The sequence below is a fragment of the Anoplopoma fimbria genome, chromosome 4 (genome assembly GCF_027596085.1).
Source record: "Anoplopoma fimbria isolate UVic2021 breed Golden Eagle Sablefish chromosome 4, Afim_UVic_2022, whole genome shotgun sequence".
In the NCBI taxonomy this organism is placed as follows: Eukaryota; Metazoa; Chordata; class Actinopteri; order Perciformes; family Anoplopomatidae; genus Anoplopoma; species Anoplopoma fimbria.
Window position 1 is genome coordinate 7,389,951 of NC_072452.1, and position 18,855 is coordinate 7,408,805.

The 18,855-nt window shown below is 47.7% G+C and overlaps 1 protein-coding gene across 1 annotated transcript in view; it reads right to left on the minus strand.

Moving 5' to 3' along the window:
* Positions 1-18,855, minus strand: part of efnb1 (ephrin-B1) — a 59,847-nt gene that overhangs the window by 31,753 nt on the left and 9,239 nt on the right. The window contains exon 2 of the mRNA XM_054597775.1: positions 2,264-2,541. Coding sequence (XP_054453750.1) covers positions 2,264-2,541 — 278 coding nt within the window. The remainder of the gene's footprint in view (positions 1-2,263; positions 2,542-18,855) is intronic.

The window sequence follows — 18,855 nt, forward strand, 5'->3', positions numbered from 1 at the left end:
AACTCTGCTGCTGTTTCTGCTTCTCCAACAACCCGTGCTGAACCTCTGTCTATAACCAATGTTCAGGCCAGGGAGGATGAAAACCTAGAGCCCACAGTAGAACCAGACTCTGCTGTGACTTCGGCTGCACTGACCCCTCCTGCTGAACCTGTGATCATTGCTGCAGTGCAGGAGGACTTGACCCCCAGCCTGGATGACACAGAGCAGCCAACCTCAAGACCAGAGACAAACTCTGCTGAGGTGGCACCTTCACCAGCTTTCACATCACACCCTGCTGAACCTCCATCTATTATTGAAGTTCATGGAGGGGCAAGTGGAGATGAGTCCATCTCCACTTGCCCCTCCTGCTGAACCTGTGATAATTGTTGCAGTGCAGGATGACTTGACTGCCAGCCTTAATCCAGAAACAAACTCTGCTGAGGTGGCACCTCCACCAGCTTCTCCAACACCCCCATCTGAACCTCCATCTATTATTGAAGTTCATGACAGGGAGGATATAAATGCTGCTGTTCTTGCTTTTCTGACGCCCCCTGTTGAACCTTCATTCATTATTGACGGTGAGGCCAGGGAGAATATAAATGATAAACCCTGCTTGGGGATTGACTCAGAAACCACCAGAGAACCAGACCCTGCTGTGTGACCATCTCCACTGACCCCTCCTTCTGAACGTATGATAGTTGCTGCATTACTGGACAACTTGACCACCAGGCTGACTGAAACAGATCAGCCAACCTCAAGTTCAGAGACAAACTCTGCTAAAGTGTCTCCTCCAGCAGCTCCTCCGACATCCCCTACTGAAGCTTCTTGCATTACTGATGTCCAGGACAGGGAGGATGTAAATGAAAAGCCAATCCTTGAGGATGGGCCTAAACCCAACAGAGAACCAGCCTCTGCTGCTGTTCCAGCTTCACCTCCTCTTGAACCAGTGGTTATTGTTACAGTGTCAGAAGACGACATGAACAAACCATTTTACTGCTGTATGACTGATGTCTTTGAATATTAAATATACTTAATGTACATACTAGTGACGAATACATAATAAATGAATAATAATTGTGTCAAATTGTTTAGATGCTCTACAGTTTAAAGTGTGAACATAGTTGTATAATTTTGAATATATTTTCATTCCCAGTTAAATGCTCAGGCGTGAATTAAACATTTTGTGTTGTAGTTTTTTTGTTGTTATCGTTTCTCTTCTTTAACACCATCTACTTGTGCAAATCAACAAATGCTGGTTCAGGATATACTTTTAACTGCAAAACTATGATTCAAATCGTTACCAACAATATAACCCGCAATAAGTTAGTAATAATAAATTAAACCCAGAGACAGACTGTGTCTAAGTATCCAAAGGGAAGTGTGCACAATGCCTCGATGCTTAAACCTATTAACGTCCTTGTCTTCAGTAAAAACAGTGACATTACATACAAGCTAGCTTCATTTAAAATGTTGCTTGAGTAAAAGTCTGGAAGTTATATCACCAAAATGTACATCAGTATCAATAAGTGAAACTATTCAATGTGCAGATAGGCCTCTTTTATAATCTTGCACCTTAATCAAAAGAATTGTACTTCACTTTGGATTTTCTACCATACCATATCATCTGTTACTAACTGAAGGGAAAATGAGAATTTTCCTGAAATAAAAGCTACTTTGTCATCACAATAAATACTCAATAATTATTAATTTATTGTTGGAAACTTAGGTCTCCATTAATGTTGAACTGTTTGATTCCTGTGTCCTGATGACACCCACTCTGGGTTACTAAAATGATGGTGCCCCAACTGAACAATGTCTCTGTTTCTAAAAAAACAGAATAACTAATTACATAGTTGTTTTCAAGAAACTTCTTGGACATTATTAGGAAATGATTCTGAAAGTCTTGTAAAGCAAAGGTTTAGATGCTCTTACAATAATCTAGAATTTTCCATTTGTAGAATTAAAAATGGAGAAACAAGCACCTCAAAACTGTATTTAAGTAAAGTAGCACCTGAGGAAATGTCAGTCAAGATTGTAGGTTTGCATCCTGAACTCTACCTTTCTTAATCGCCAACAACCACTGCATCACAAGCAAGGCACGTACGCTCCGATTGTTGCTGTGGAGCTGCTGCAGAGGCCATTAAAATACAGTTTTACCAGGAAACTCCCAGGTGTGACTGTGTGTAACCAAGTGTGAAGCAGATTATTACTCTTCGCTTCTCTGCTTAAATGGAGGTTGAAAAGCTAAATATCAACAATAAATCATCTTTGAAGACAAACTCACAGGTGATGTAGTAGTTGACGTTCTTCTTGAACTCCAGGCCCATGTAGTTGGGGCTGAACTCCTGGAACTTGATGGTGAACTTGATGTCCTTCTCAGGCTTGTTACAGTTGACCAGGACGTTGGGGTCGAGGACTGTGCTGCAGCTCTCAGCCTGCTCCCTCTTCACCAGGTACAGCTTGTAGAACTCATAGTCTCTGCCTTGGTCCCCTTTGGGACAGATGATGTCCAGCTTGTCCCCGATGTCTGGGTAGATCACAAGGCCCTGTCCAGCCACAAACCTGACGGGCGAGAAAAAGACAAAGCAGACAAATTATCACTAACACATAATAAAAGGTAGTCTGGAAAACCCAGCCACATAACTCAACAACAGTTTATACAATCTTAATACTTTGAGCTATCGGAGTTATGGGTTTAGATTTGTCTGGCTTGGGCTTTTAGGCAGAGCATGGTTAATTCACACACGCACACGCACACGCACACGCACACACACAAAAAACACTACATGTAGCAGCTTGACATTGTTCAGCGACGGTCGACAGAGCGTTTCACACAAATCCTCTAGAGTTTTCTTTTTCATACTTGGATCCAAATCAAAGCATACCAAAAGTTTGCAAGCAGGGGGAAACAAGATGGCCAAACACAAAATGGCTGCCGCAGAAATGGCTGCAGATGGGATTACACCCAAAGAATGCAGCGGGTTCTTTTTTTTCATATTTGTGGACTTCCATATAAGACCCGTGCGTCAACATAATATCTATGCTGCCTCTACTTCAGAGGTCCGAGTTTCTGGAGGAAAACAGTTTTCTGGGGGTCAGCCGGAAGGTTTCGGGCTTCCTAGTTCATTTTCCCTCTGCCGTGATCATCTAGTGGAGGATTAAGATAATCCATCTGGCCTTACTGTACCTCTCCACCTCCCTCTCTGCTGCCAACTCAATCAGATCAGCTCTTGTTCTCCTTTATTCACTAAAGGTGGGGAACAGGAGGAGACCCAGTGTGTGTGTGTGTGTGTGTGTGTGTGTGTGTGTGTGTGTGTGTGTGTGTGTGTAAGTGTGTGTGAAGGGAGGGAGGCGGGGGCAAGGGGTACACCGAGTACTTGCAGTGTGTTTGGGCAGTGGTGTGTATGTTTTTTAGCATGCCTGCATGTGTGTGTGTGTGTGTGTGTGTGTGCGTGTGTGAGTGAGAGAGTCGGTCAGCAAAATGGGCTGAGTTTGCGGTCTGATGGGGGGGAGCAGACGGGCTGAATCATTGTTCTGGACTTGTTTGAGGCTTAAAATGTCAACATGGTTCAGCTCTGCTGTCCCAGTTAGCCAGGCATTAACCCAGACAGCCGGACTGACCACGGGTGTGTTCATGTATGTGTGTGTGTGTGTGTGTGTGTGTGTGTGTGTGTGTGTGTGTGTGTGTGTGTGTGTGTGTGTGTGTGTGTGTGTGTGTGTCGTGGTCGCAGACAGCGAGCACAGCAGCGGGGCTATCTGCTAGATCTGCCCATGCCAGCGGATTTAAGCAGGATTTAGCAGCGCGCAATGCATTTGTTGTTCTTTCTGATCCCTCACGTTTTAACAAGACATCAGGGGCTGGGCCTCCCCCTATCTCTCTCTAACCCCTCTCTCTCTCTCTCTCTCTCTCTCTGTCTGTCTCTCCCTTCTTTTTCTCTCAGAGAGTAATCTCACCTTATCTACAGCCCCTCATTTCATCATCACACACATCATTTCACCACTAAATAACCGACTCTTCAGACAGGCCCGGGGAAGGGGAGGACTCCTGAAAGAGACTGATAGAGGAGTGTGTAAGTGCAGGCGGCGGGTAGAGGGGTGGGGGGGGAGCAGCGTATGATCACCATCCCTCCTCCTCTGATGTCAAACACAGGCAAACGTCCAGCCATTGTAAGTTACGATCATTTAAAAAAAAAAAAAAAAAAAAAAAAGTCCCATTTTCTGAAGAGATAACCCCCATGAAAATGAACGTGATTGGATTAAGGCCTTTTCCACATTCATGGGCATTCTTCTCGGACAGGCGCATTACCAAATAAACGAATTCATTCACAAAAGACTTAAATGCAACATGGAATTTGCAAAACGGTTCAAAATCCAACCCCATCGACCCCCACTTATTTTTGTGGGCTGCCCATGAATGATGTCATGAAAGCATGTGCGTGTAGGACCTCTCTCACACGAGGCTTGGGAGCGGGTGAGACGTTAATTCCACGCCATTGTCTGGTGCTCATGGGGTTGAGGGGGAGAGGGGGAGAGGGGGTCACACTAATTCAAGGGCCGATAAGAGAGAGAGAACGCGGGGTGTGCTTTGTCCTACCTCCCTAACAATTTGCTGGTTTTCAACATGCAGCATCACCCTGCATGTGTGTGTGTGTGTGTGTGTGTGTGTGTGTGTGTGTGTGTGTGTGTGTGTGTGTGTGTGTGTGTGTGTGTCAGTGTACATATGTTTTCCTGCGTGTGTGTGTGTGGGGTGTGGGGTACACGTGCGTGTGTCTATGAAGACACGGACACAATCAGCCTCTAATTGGATCTACAAGATGCATCAGTGAGGCATAAACAAGTTTCCATGGCAACGTTAGTCTTTGTTGCTGACCACCCCCTCTCCTCCCCACATCTCAGCACCCCCCACCCCCTCCATTTCTGCTCCCCAATCTCATTCCCTCTCGCTTTATCCTCCCCTCTCATTCACCTCCTCAACATTTCCCTCATTCTGTTTTTCTCTCATCTCGCTCTCCATCCTCCCCCTCTCTCTCTCTCTCTCTCTCCTTACACTCACACAAAAAAACACCTACAGAAAAACAAGTGAGAACCAGTGGGGTGGGGGGATAAGACCCGGCAAACATCACAATTAGACTTTGATTTGTTTCACTCAACAAGTAGGTATTTTGTTATTTTCTTCGCAGGGAAATTGCTGTCAGCTTTTTTTTTTTTTTCTCCAAAATGATCAGTTTCAAAACAATGAAAATGTCTTAATCCCTTGAATAAAACAATCTGCCTCGCTCCCTGCTTCTCAGTTTTACAACCCCTTTATTCCATTATCAAAGCGAGCGGCAACAATTTAGATGAATAATTAAGATTTCCAAAAATCTTAATATCTTAATATCCCTGAAGGATTTAATCACAAGCCGGCCCCTGTCATTGATTCAATTTTCCGAGCAGGCCTCCTGGTTGGCGGTTAGATAGCTATCCTAAGTGAATTCTCCGCTTCTGTTTCCCAGCCTTTGTTAACTGTCTGCTATAATGAGGCGCTGGCTGCTGTGGAGGTCTGGAAGCGCCATCGCAGATGGGAAAGAAGCAACATAAAAGAAATAGGGCAGCAATTAGTGTTTAGCCCAGTTTAAAAGCCCTCCACTTGGCAAGCTGCGGCCCAGCTCCAGTCCAGGATGTGAAACTAAACTGGTGGGCTGGGACTTTGTCTTCCGTTTGTCTCTCTGTTGGCTTAATCAGCGCCACTCCGGTGCTACACACAGCCACACGCAATGGAGAGGAGGAGACGAGTGACTGAAGATTATTGTACTTTTGAGGAGGTCGAAAGGGAAAAAGAGGTGGGGGAAAAGGGGAGGTTGAATTGCATCTTCCATTCATGTCGTCTGGAGACTTTTTAGAAGACCTGTTGATGAAAGAGGCCTCGAGTGCACAGAGGAAGAGCGGCGCGGACGCAAACGACGTTTCTGGGAAATGACCCCGAACGTGAGGGAACCTTTATTCCCCTCGTGTCAAACGAGGTGGATCTGCCTGAAACCAAGCACAACAAAAAGAATCGTTTTCAAAAACAGCCCAACGCGATTGGTTTTGTTTCATCTGGACGGCTCCGCGGCGCGCTCAATCCTGTAAAGAGCTTATACAAACAGGCCTACGCTACAGCACAGCGGAGGGAGAACAGAAAACAACCAGGCGGAGGGGAAAAGAGACGAGGGGAGAAACCACCCCCCTCCTCGTCTCTCTTTTTACATTCCACTGGTGAATATGAGCACATGATCTCACATATGCTACAGCCCCCACCACCCTACCACTACCACCACCACCACCACCACCACCACTCCACACACACACACACACACACACACACACATGGATGTGAGCGCCCACAAAAGCTCTGTGGGGTGCATCCTGGACCTTCCCAGCCCAACTTCCCAGCCACCCCTATTCAAGCGCCCTGCCCTCACCGACTTTCATATAAAACGCCGCCTACACTAAGGCCCACTCAAAGCCCCTTACAGAGCCTCAACCCCCCCCCCCCCGCATGTTCTCCACCCCCGTCCAGTCAACTCAGGCCTCGGGCCCCGAGCATTGCCCTGGCAGGCAGCCTCGGCCGCTGAATGAAAGGACCCGAGACACAGGAACTGCGAGAGAAAAGAAGGCAGGGACGGCTCATATCAACAGAATGGTTTTCGAATTGATTTGTTCCTCCTGAGCGGCGGCGCGAACATGCCGTACATATCAATCAAAAAACGTTATTCTCGACTACCTACACAGGGCAATCCATCTCCGCCAAGGGGAACACACCAACGGACCTGATTCAGGTACCGCCTCTTGTTTCCTGGGTCTAGTTTTTCTGCAGCCCAACATTCGATATCCCTCCGGCATTTAAATCACACGAGCGACATGTGTGTCACGCAAAAAAGAAACGCACTCCACACACAATCATCGCCACAACAGGTTGGTACTCTATTCCCCTCGCTAGCATCGTGGTAATTATCACGGCAGGAGAAGTGTTCCCTCACCAATTATCATCTCTCTCTTACATTATCCAACAGAATCAACGTGGCTGCTTCCCCACCATTATTACAGATGACACGCTACACACAGCCGCCATATTTACAGCCGCTTCAAACAATATCCAATATAGGCTCGCAGTTCCGGTGGATTCTCTGGATTCTTATGAAACATTACAGTAATTCCCCCACATGACAGGGTAAGGTTCGCAATAAACACAAAGCGCCGTTATGCGAAGACTATTGTAGTCCAGCTCTTGTGTGTAACACACCTAGCGGCGGAGATTTAGAGCGGATTCACTTGCCCAAGGCGGTCAACGTTTTGTGTAATCACAGGGTGCAGATGCATCCCGTTCTCGTTCAAGTCAATCAATATCAAATAATTGTCTGCAAGCAGGGGCTGTTTCTGCCTTAAACCGCTTTCAGATCCATCAAGATAGAGCCGCGAGCTGGATCGGCCTCACAATGGAAACATTCACTCGGCTGCTTCTGAAATGGCTTCGCTCTTGATGTGTGGTTAAGATCCAGTGAGCGCTGTTGACACAGCGTGATCACTTCATACTTGGGAGAAAAGGCACGAACCGCCAAACTGTCAGTATGTGTGTAAAAAGCTCCAGAGGAATTCGCCAAATCCATGATGCCGTCAAATCGCGTGAGCTGTCGGCTGTGTGACAAACTGATCAGAAACCGGTTTGAAGCGACTTCCTACTGGCTTGAGGGCGACGCCACGGGAAGGTGAGCTGGTCACGGGTCCGCGGCCGTAGCCGGCGGCTCGACCCCAGGGCTTGTATACAAAGCTGGCTTCTGTCGGGCCGTCGTGGGGGCAGATGTTCTTAGGGTGGCCTGTCTATAAACACACACACATAAACACACGCCCCGCAGTGTACACACACCGATTTCCTCACATGTCAAACACGGTAAACAAGTCGCCTCAATGCCGGCGTAGGCCACACACACACACACACACACACACACACACACACACACACACAGCGAGACACACGAACAAACACAAGGATCCTGAAATTAAGCAAAACAAGGCCCATCTGGCTCCAGAACTGTTTAGCAAAGCAGGAAGGATTTGACCCTTATTATAGAGAAGCAGGACAAACTCGCCCATCGGGTACGTGGTATTGGATAAACTATAAACTTCGGTCCAAGTTGCATTTACACTCCGGTGGGCCAGACTTGGCAACTGTGGCTTGCTGAAAAGCAAAAAAGCAGAGTATTTTCCACTCCGTGCTGTCCCCCATTAGAGGGACATAAATGAAGATGTCAGAGGCAAAAGAGAGAGAGAAACCGAATATCCTGAATTCCACCCTGCCGAGAGCTGCTTTTGTACGTGTGAACACAGGCACTCTCTCTCTTTCTTTCTCTCACACTCACACTCACACACACACACACACACACACACACACACACACACACACACACAGACAAATGCGCACTAGCTTTGGTTAGCTCAGTCAACAGGCTGGCATGCAGAGCAAATCAGATTCAGCGTGACTCATAACAGTTGCACACGGGCGAGCTTCACAACACACACACGGACATACAGAGATGGTTGAGACACGCCGCTCATGTTCACCAAACAAGCTCGGTGTGCTCGCCCTCCATCACTGTCACGTGAGCGGCTAGCATCACACCATCGGCGGACCGTGGTGTAGCTCACAAGATGACGCCCAGATGGCCCTTGCCACAAGTGGGGGTCGAAGTGGACGTCAGCGCGAGGCAAACAGGCTGGAGAGGACTGTCGAGCGAGAGGAGTGTCAGAAGTCATTAGGGAGGAGAAAGAGCATAATCTGTTTCTTCTTATGGCCTCTGTGGTTTTCCCCGTCGATGCCGAGCCCATCCCTCTCTAAGAGCAGGGAGAGTTAAGCGCTGCATGGGTGTATGCGGTCGTGATTGAACGTCATCCACGGTATCACTGACAGCGGGAGAAGGCCCAGGCTGTTGCTCTCTGCCTCTCCACTTATTCATCCCGGATCCCAGGGACTGAGCTCTTCCAGCTGGAGGGCTTGGGTGGTGGTGGTGGTGGTGGTGGTGGTGGTGGGGGGGTGAGGAGAAGAGAGGAGAAAAAAAGAAAGGGGGAAAAAAGAGGGAGAAGGGAAGATTTGGCTCGGCTAGGCGAGAGAGCTTGGGTCAGTTTCAGCCCGAGTTTAGCCCCTCATTCTGGGGGTGCTCTGTGACCCAAACACACACAAACCTCTCTCCTCCTTCACCAGTTCCTTTCCTGGCTTCGACACACACACACACACACACACACACACACACACACACACACACACACACACACACACACACACACACACACACACACACACACACACACACACACACACACACACACACACACAGACACACACACACACACACAGCCAGCCAGCTGCCTCCCATCGCTGAGGAGCAGCCACAGATGGGCTCTGCATGCTCCGTAAAGATCTCTCCACAGGCCCAGTCTACAGTCGCTGCCAAACCCGCCTGGCCCGAGCCCACTGTATGCGTGACTGTGTTTGTGTGACTGTGTGTGCAGATATATACGTGTGTACACATGCTTCAGTGGGTGTGTGGTGGTGGGCTGGACAGTCCTAGAGAGAAAGAGAGAGAAGGAGAGAGAAAGAGAGAGAGAGGAATCCCCCCAGGACCCAGAGCTGCAGAGCAGAGACCCGAGAGCTGGACCAGGATGCGGGGTTGTAATCAGGGCCGAGCAGAGCAGGAGGGGAGAGAGAGCAGGAGAACCTCCCGGACGAACAATAGCATCTCTCACACTCGCCCGATTGTGCTTCACTCCCCGCTTGGGGGAGAGCGGAGGAGAAACTAGAGAGACATGGAATCGCGGCCATTATCAAACCCGAGCAGCTTGCCCGGGTTTGTTACCCAGCAGCCATTTTCTGCTCTGGAATATCTCCGACCCCATCAGATTATAAGACCTCAGAACAGCATTTCTCAGTAAAAACAGTCCTTTAGTGGTTCTACTCAATCAGCACATCACATGTGCTAATAAACACACGAGCACGCACACACCGCACACAACGCTCCACTTTTTTCTTTTTTTTTGGCTTAGTTGGAGCCAGTCATGGTTAAATTCAATTTTCAACAATTGCCTTCCTATCTCGGCATGGTTAAAAATGACTCGAGGGAGTTTTAAACTGCATAATGAAGCAAAGTGAAAAGCTCATTGAGGATGAGAGTCCAGGGTTGCAGCTAAAGTTAGCAAATTTTTGCAAACTCGTGCTCAGCTCCGGTTGCCCCGCTCAGCTCAGCAGTATTTTGGCACCGACCCGTCCAGGGAATCCAATCAGCGAGTGATCGGCCACAAGACGGCTCCCAAACAAACCTGACATCCATTGCTAATGAGGTTTTTCTATTTGACATTTTGTGAAACGCACTTATTCGCTTTCTTGCCTCGAGTTAGATGAGAGGACTGATAATGCTGACATATCTGTACAGTGAATATGAAGCTGGAGCCAGCCGGCGGTTAGCTTAGCTTAAAGACTAAAAAAAAAACAAGGGGAAAGGGCTCGCCTGGCTCTGCAGGAAGGTAACAAAATCTGACCGGCACCACCCAGTAACACTGCTATGTGTCAGTTTAACACTTCGGGTTTTGTACTGATTAAACAAACGGGATACAACATGTGAATATGTGAGCTTTACAGGCGCTGGTAGGCAGAATTTGTTACTTTTGGACAGAGCCAGGCTGCCTTTCCCCTTATCTCTACCATTTAAGCTAAGCTAAGCTAACTGACTGCTGGCTTAAGCTTCATATTTATCACAAAGATATACAAATTGTATCTCTAACAGCCAGATAGAAAGCAAACAGGTATATTTTAATATTTCTTAATAGAAATAATCAATAATAATAATAATAATCAATATAGTACGAGTCTGTATGTTGTTAACAGGTGTTAATGTGACACAGCTACAGAGAGTCTGGGACGCTGGAGAGAATGCAAAGCCTTCCTGGTAGAACAAAGGGCCGACATGAGCGCAGAAAGCAAATCAATCAATCTCTGCCAGAACGCGTCTGGCTTTGACAGCGCGGTTCTGAACCCAGAAGTAAAAGATAGCACGCAGCAAAGTTCAATACTTTCATTGTTCATCTGTCAGTGGGAGAGACAATCGCGGCGGAGAGGGAGGGGAAAATACTAACACAATATTTATCTTGCGTCCCCTTCCCTCCTGACTCTTTTTTAATGTATTCCTGCCATTGTGAGCAGTGCTGGGAGATGGATGGGTTAGAGGAGTCCGGTAGGTGATATGTGTCTGCTACAAGCACAGTGCAGACAGTCACACATTTCCCCCCTGTCTCCAATCCCGAGAAAGAAACGGCAATAATTCAGTCCCCAACAAACAGCGCCAGGGTGGTTTTTTTTCTTTTTTTGTGGTATTACAATTGTCGTCGGTTGGTGGTTTTTCATCTGCATTGTTCTCGAAACTGCTTCCCTGGGAAACTGGGAAAGTCAAACAGCTGACGAGATGTCACCTCATGAACTCTCTCCTCAGTTTCACACACTCCCAAAGAGCCACGTCGGCGATCTGACACACACTCTCCCTCTCAAGCATTCTCTTTTTTCTCTTTACACACACACATACACAATTCTAAGGATCTCTCATCAACTGCTTGTCAAGCTTGACAACGCACAGCGCTGTCTAAACAGGCCGTGAGCCGCAGCTCCCTGCACATGCAACTGACTGTTGCCTTTCGAGGCTGGTGACATTTGATCGTATCGACACGTGAGCCCTGCGATGGCTTCTGGCCCTTCCCTTTCTTTCAACTGTGGTGGTTAAAAAAACTCACAGTAAATCTAGCAAAGCAACTTCTGTCGAGTGCGAACGCATTCCTTATTTTAACTTCTTTTTTTTTTCATTTAGCCCACAGCGGTGAGAGCTCCAGAAAGAGCGTGTGTGGCGCTGTAAAACGTCTACACAGTGGTTACCCTGAAGCGATACCTGTTCGCTGTGCATGTCCGTACCTGGGCCTCACACATGCCTGTTGTGACTGGTCATGCGGTGCTATAAGGGGAACGTGTATGACCTGAGGAATTATCCTCTGTTCCAACAAGGACGTATGCATGCATGAGCGCACATTCTCGCATGTGCCTGTACAGTACACACACACACACACACACACACACACACATACATTCTTTAAAAGCCAACAGTAGCGAAAGAAGAGAAGATAGGCCTCTCTGTGTGCGACTGACAGAGTGAATTACACGGTGAGCTAAAACACTAGCTTCCTGTCTCGCACAACAGCGCTGGATGGCTTTCAGATGGATTTGGCCGAATCTTGTACAAACGAATGAGTCAATAATGGGGTAATGGCCAATCGTTGGGGGAGAACAATTCGCGAGTGATTTGCGGTGAAAGTGTGTGTTTAGGGCACTTTGCACCACAATCTGTCACCCAGCCATAACAAAGGGCGCGCTGCCAGTGGGCTCCATTTGCATGGCGTGACAGCGGCACCGCATTGAGATATGTGAAGATGTAGGAGCCCTTAATATGCGACTCCATATACCTCATCGCGGACAGGTGGGGGGGGACAGGTGGGGGGGGAGGAATCCCGCTAATGAAAAGCTGATAATTCTGTCTCCGACGATTCAGGAAGCCACGAAGACAAATTTGTGTTATGAGCAAACGTACAAGACATTTTAATCCTTTAGCACTTTGCCTCCGATATTTATGTCCGTCGCCCGTGCTCTCATTATCATAAAGCGTGTTTAATATTTCTCAGCTGCGCGAGGAAGCGACACACTACAGATGATTGAGTGCGCTGGATTTAGTGGCCCTCTCTGTCCCCCTTTCTCTTTCCTTACAGCTGTGTCCACGTACTTCAGGACGTACTTCAGGACGTACACACATGACGGAGTCGACCAGGAGAGACAGAGAGAGAGAGAGAGAGAGAGAGAGAGAGAGAGGGCAACAGGGAGAAGAAGAAGGGAGAACAGGGGGAGGAGGGAGGGGAGGGCACTGTGCAAGCACTGAGGACACGGTGCCAACCAGAGAGGCCCACCGTGCCTCAGTCCCATCTCTCCAGCTGAGGGCTTTGATTCGCCTGATTGTCTCCAATATTGAGACACACAATAAACACAACACTTGGCGGCCATTTGCAATTCTAATCAGCCCCTTCTTCAACAGGCCCGGACAACCCAGCTACGGCCCTTTGGGATATCACTCATCTGACTGCAAAGTAATGACACAATCATCGCCATGGCTACGCTCCGAAACGCGTCCCATGAGCAGGCAGCGCGGAGAGGATATTAATACACAGGAGTGCTTGGAGGACTAAATGAATTAGCTAGGAGATTAGCTAGATGCCAGGTTAATGAATGTGCCATGAATGCAACTTTCTCCCGTCAAGCATTTTGGGGAGTGTTCACACCCCCCACCCCCCACCCCCCCCCCTAAAACACTAGCGGCAAGTAGGCGAGCCAGCAGGTCCACACCTGCTTCTGCGGGGCGTGCTGCAACAGGATTTCAATAAACCATCTTCTTACAACAGGAAATTCTGACTATGTAAACTTGGGCTGATTGTTTCTGGATAAGGCAGCAAAGTTGCAAGTTTCCACCATCTGATTTCAACACGCAGTTGAGTGACAATGCAGGACGTGATATGATCGTTATCCGACAAAGAGAGTCAATTTTTGTTAGACTATTTGAACTAGTTTGTTTTCCGGATGTTAAGAATCTTAAATCGGTGTACTTTAAGACGTTCAGGATCAGTCTTAAGCTTTACCTTCAACAAACTCTCCCAAAATCATACATCTGTGAACAATCAAAGCCCATCTGCTGGCTGTTCCTGTGCCGTTTTCGTTGACTTGACAACATGATGGTAATGGATGCTTGCAGATAAATGAGTGCAAAGTGACATGCAATCATCCACGTTTTAGAGGCCTTGATGCATCTGCTTTAACAGTCACCCGGAAGATGAGAAACACAACATTTATTTCAGAGAATAACAGGCGCATCTCGTGAAACGGGATATTTGACTTGCAAATCGTTTCTGATGATTCATAACGGCTGCCGTGCTCGTCTGCCTTCGTTTATTTATTTTTTTAAAGAAAGCACGAGGGCAAGCCCCCCGCGCATTCGTCCAACAGTGTGTGTGTGTGTGTGTGTCGCCGCACGCTGAGGCATGTGAATGACAGCCTGTCAGTGAAAGAGATGTCATTATCTGGCTGATGGCTGTGTGAGCCGTGACCGGGGGCAGGGTCACATCACTAGCGGGGAGCCGACGCTCCGGACAGGAAACATTACTTTCTGATTTCCCACTAGAGGGGAAACACTCTTGTCACAATCTGCAATGCCACTGTTCGACCTCCTGTGGAGGTTATTGCAATACGTGCGACAAAGCAAGCGTGTGAGCGCAGAACACTCATGACCGTAGCATGGAAGATACTTATCTCCAAAACCTTTCCTTTTAGAAGAGCCATTTCTTTAAAATAACATAGTGGGGGATTTTTTTTCTTTGTTCAAAAGGCCTTGAAGAGAAGAGCAAACCTCTCCCCTCCTTGTCCTTAGCCTTTGACTTTTTCTGTGTAACAACAATGCGGGGGTTTTAGTTCGGTGTCCTGCAGTCGATCTGTTAGGGAGCTGATAAGAGAAGCTGATGGATAGGTTTAATCAGCCGAGCCCAGGGATCAAGACCACGGGACAGATCAATCAAACGCTGTGTGGTTTATAAAAGAACCAGCTTTTATCCGTGTCACAGGGGTCTCTGCCTGCACTTTTTTTTTTTTTTTTTTCCAGTGGTATCTGAGGTACATGTGTTGAAAAGGTGCACTAATGTGCCAAAAAAATAAATGCACCGTAAAAAAAAAAAAAGGTGCGGTAAAAACAAGAAAGGCACATCTGCAATCACTACACAGAGACTGTTAAACTCCACAAAGCATAAAGCTGAAAGTCCCCGGACTCTAACATAGTAAACACCTCCTGACATAAACTGAAATAAAAAACCCAACTAAACCCCTACTGGAACATAAAAACGGAACCGAAAATAAACCACCGCGCTATAACCAAAAAGGAAACACAGCAGAAAGACGAAAAAAGAGCTGCAAACTAACGACACCAAACAAACAATAGATCTCCATATAAGAGAGCGTCGGGAGCTTTTATGTCTGGGAACGCGTTGTTTTTAACAACACGGCTGCGTTCTGTGTCTTAAAAGCAGCCTCTTATCACAGAATTTGACTGACAAGTCTATTCTCTGCTTACAATCTGGGCTCATGATTGTAAAAGACAGCGAACACATGTCCCATCCGATCCGAGACAAATTAGTTGCTCTTTCTTTCTCCCCCCCCTCCTTTCGGATGGGAGATCTTATCCAGGCGGACATGCTTAAGTTGTCAGTGGGTTTCTAAAACCCATATTGAACAGCATATTGACTGATGCAATCGGCGAGACACACATCATTAGGCTCATTAACGGCGGATGTAAAAGGGGCGGACGGCCTAACTGGTGTAGCAGGAGTCTGTGTCTCCTCTGATAACACTCGCCTTTAACAAGCAGAGCGCAGGCAAGATGCAGCCGCTCGGTATTAAAACGAATTGTGTGTGTGTGTGTGTGTGTGTGTGTGATATGCGTGCTAATAAATAGCTTGTTTGACATGACGCTACTCTCATTCACACAGTTTGCTCTGTGATAACCGGGGCGGATTGTGGCCTCGTAAAGGCGCTCCATGTGTTGTTTTAGGAAGCCATTACAAACTGGGCCGTCTCCATTACAAGAGCTATCTGATCATTATTACCGCCATCTGCAAGGCACACTCGAACCTTAGCCCTGCCAACCACAGCTGCACACACATCCACACCACCTTCCACTGCGATACATATGCATGTGCGTGTGTGTGTGTGTGTGTGTGCATCTAAACGTGACTAAGCGGCTGTTCCCTCGTCACATTGCTGCTTTGGGGTCGACACGTTTTAGTCCGGCCTGCTTCAGCAAAACTGAGCGGGGAGCGCGGTGGAAAAAAAAAAAGAAGGCGGCCGACTTGCAAGTCTCTCGGCGAGGCCGCAAAAAAAACCCGGACACCCGTGCAATGCAATCGCAATCTACCAACCAGAACTGCCCGCGCCCTTCAAAGGCTCATCACAGGACGCACATCTAATGCAGAGAGAAGGCCGATTAAAAGCCTCAGCCAGACACGGGGCTTTGAAGCGACTGCTGCAGCCCCCTCCAATGAGGAGCCAAATCATTTCCCTTCCCTTCGCCACTCCATTGTGCGAGAGGTGCACCAGGCGGCTCTATTCGGCGGCCGCATGTGGGGCGCCTTCAAGGATCACGCCACTCCATTCCAGAGCAGGGCCACTACAGGAAATGAGACTATCCCGGATGCACAAGGGGGCTTCTCTGCAATGAATATATTCATGCATTCATGTATATTTCAAATAAGAATTTGACTCAGCCAGCATAATGCACATGCAAGGTTTCCGACTTTCAAATCCTTGACATGCGCGAGGTGCAACAATCAGAGGTGTATAAATAAATCAGAAAATGCAGCAAACAGAGCGACTAAAAGCAGCAACACAGGCCCGGGCCCTGGCGCGCAGAAGAAGAAGAAGAAGAAGAAGAAAAAAGGACTCGCAGAGGTTCGTCTGCAGAAAGAAAAAAGCTTTCATCTCGGAGACAGAAGAGGAGAAGAGAGGAGTGATGTGGCGGAGGTTTTTCGGGCTGTCATGTTTCACAATGGGGTACTTGAGAGACAGGATGATGGGAGTAGCTAAAAGTAGCCAAAGTTTTTCTCAGTGCAAGGGGGGGGGTTAAGAAATTGGAAGATGAGATGGCAGAGCACGCAAGAGAGCGCCACACATTAAGATCAGCGAGTTAAAATCACAGCGTGCGATATTATATTACGGAGCCTTAAGAGGAAGAAACTACCAGGGTTACTCATTAAACCGAGTCAACGCAACGCCTTTCGGTCTTATCCTCTGCATAGTTCATAAAGCAGTCGGGGAGAGGCTGGAGGATATTGTGTTTGCTTTAGCGGACCTTCGCTCCCATTTCCAATATCGGAGAGATGAGAGGCTTCCATGGTCGAGCACATCATGGGGGAGAATAAACACACGTCTGATGGGAAACATGTGTGTGGGAGATGAAACGGCCTCCCTCATATGAATGGGATGAAATATAGACCTGCGTCCTGCTGCGCTCCAATCACGGCAGTAAGAACTCGGCGTGGAGGGGAAACGGCAGACCCCCGACAGACTCTCTCACTCAACACACACACACACACACACATATACACACCCTCACACACAGACACAAGCTGCCAATATGGCCATTCTGGAGCGGATTCATGTGGAGGCCAGCGTCTGACAGTGACATCTCCATTCACTCTTGAATTCTTTCTCTTCCCAACATGCATGGAGACACACACACACACACACACACCAAACACACACACACAGACACACACACAGAGAGCCAGAGGCCATGGGAGGAGGAGCGGCGGTGGGGCATAAAAAAAGCCTTTCTCCCTGCCGTGGGTCTCTGTGGGGTTTAGCGTGGCATTATGGGAAGATTAGACTTTAGAGTGCTCTATATCTGATGTCATTGTTGGGTTTTTTACGTTGCCTGCATGACTTGTGGAACTCGGACTCTTGATGGCAGGCACATTTCTCTCCCAAACCAAATGCTCAGTTGTGATTGATTGCAAGTTCCTATTGTATCTGTCTGGAATGGCTCTATTGGAAGAGGAATTAGTTGGACAAAAAAACTAAAGAAAAAAAACCGCTCCACATCTGACTCCATCAATCAAGTCGGCAATCAAAATAATTCAATTAAGAGACTTAAATCCCGCTGGCTTACGAGTCCCTGCGCCAATGGCCCAGAGACAAACTCAATTTACTGACAATCCATACATGATAGCATTAACTCCACTTTTAGGCTCAAATCTTTTTCCATTACTTACATTTTCTGAATATCAAGGGAAATGCAAAAGGAAATAGCCGAGTTCTGCTGTTTACTTAGGGAGAGGACTACTCGGAAAAGATTAAATAAACAAGAGCAACTTTAGATACATAATAAAATTGCAGACAGGCCGGCCAGACAGCTAAACTAATTTGCAAGTTGTTTAGAAGGGCTCCATTTGCAAAACACAGAAACTTTAGAAATGCTTTTTTTTTTTCCTCATAGATCTGGTAAATGGCCGCACATCAGAGATGCAGGACTAGCGGAGAGACTGGGAGAGGGAGGTTACTGAATATGTGTGTAATTGTCTTTTCCCCCCCGTTTCCGAGGTGTGAAAGGGAATGCAGGGTTGCGCTGGGGTGTCCCAGGGAGAGGCGATTGAAGCGTCAGTCACAGCTGCCACACAGAGCCCCGGCGCGCAGCAAATCCCAGGACCGGCCCTCGTGGGCGGAGGGGCCAGGGCCGGGCCTGGGAGCAGCGGGAGTCCCACAGGCCTTTTCTTCCAGCTCCTCTCACCAGCACAAGGGGGAACCGGGATCATGCTGGGAGTTTGCTTAGAAAAGGCTGAGCCAAGACTTGGCAGAATGGGTTAACGGAGGCGTGCATACACACACACTGGTATGCACACACACACACACACACACACACACACACACACATAAACTCCAATGCTTTTTTGGGGTTGTCCGTCTTGCCTGAGGGCATGGTGGGAAAAAAAAGATGAAGTAGGGGAGAGAAAAAAAATCTGAGATAAATCAAACTTCCAGTTAACATCTGAAAATGTGGGACACACGTTTAAAAGAGACACACACACACACACACACACACACACACACACACACACACACACACACACACACACACCACACACACACACATAGTGTAATAAAGGGAATTCTCAAACAAGATTACAGCAGAAATGAGTGTTTTTTTTGCTTGATGCCTGGGGAGCCTAATAGTGGTAAAGTCCTGAGGA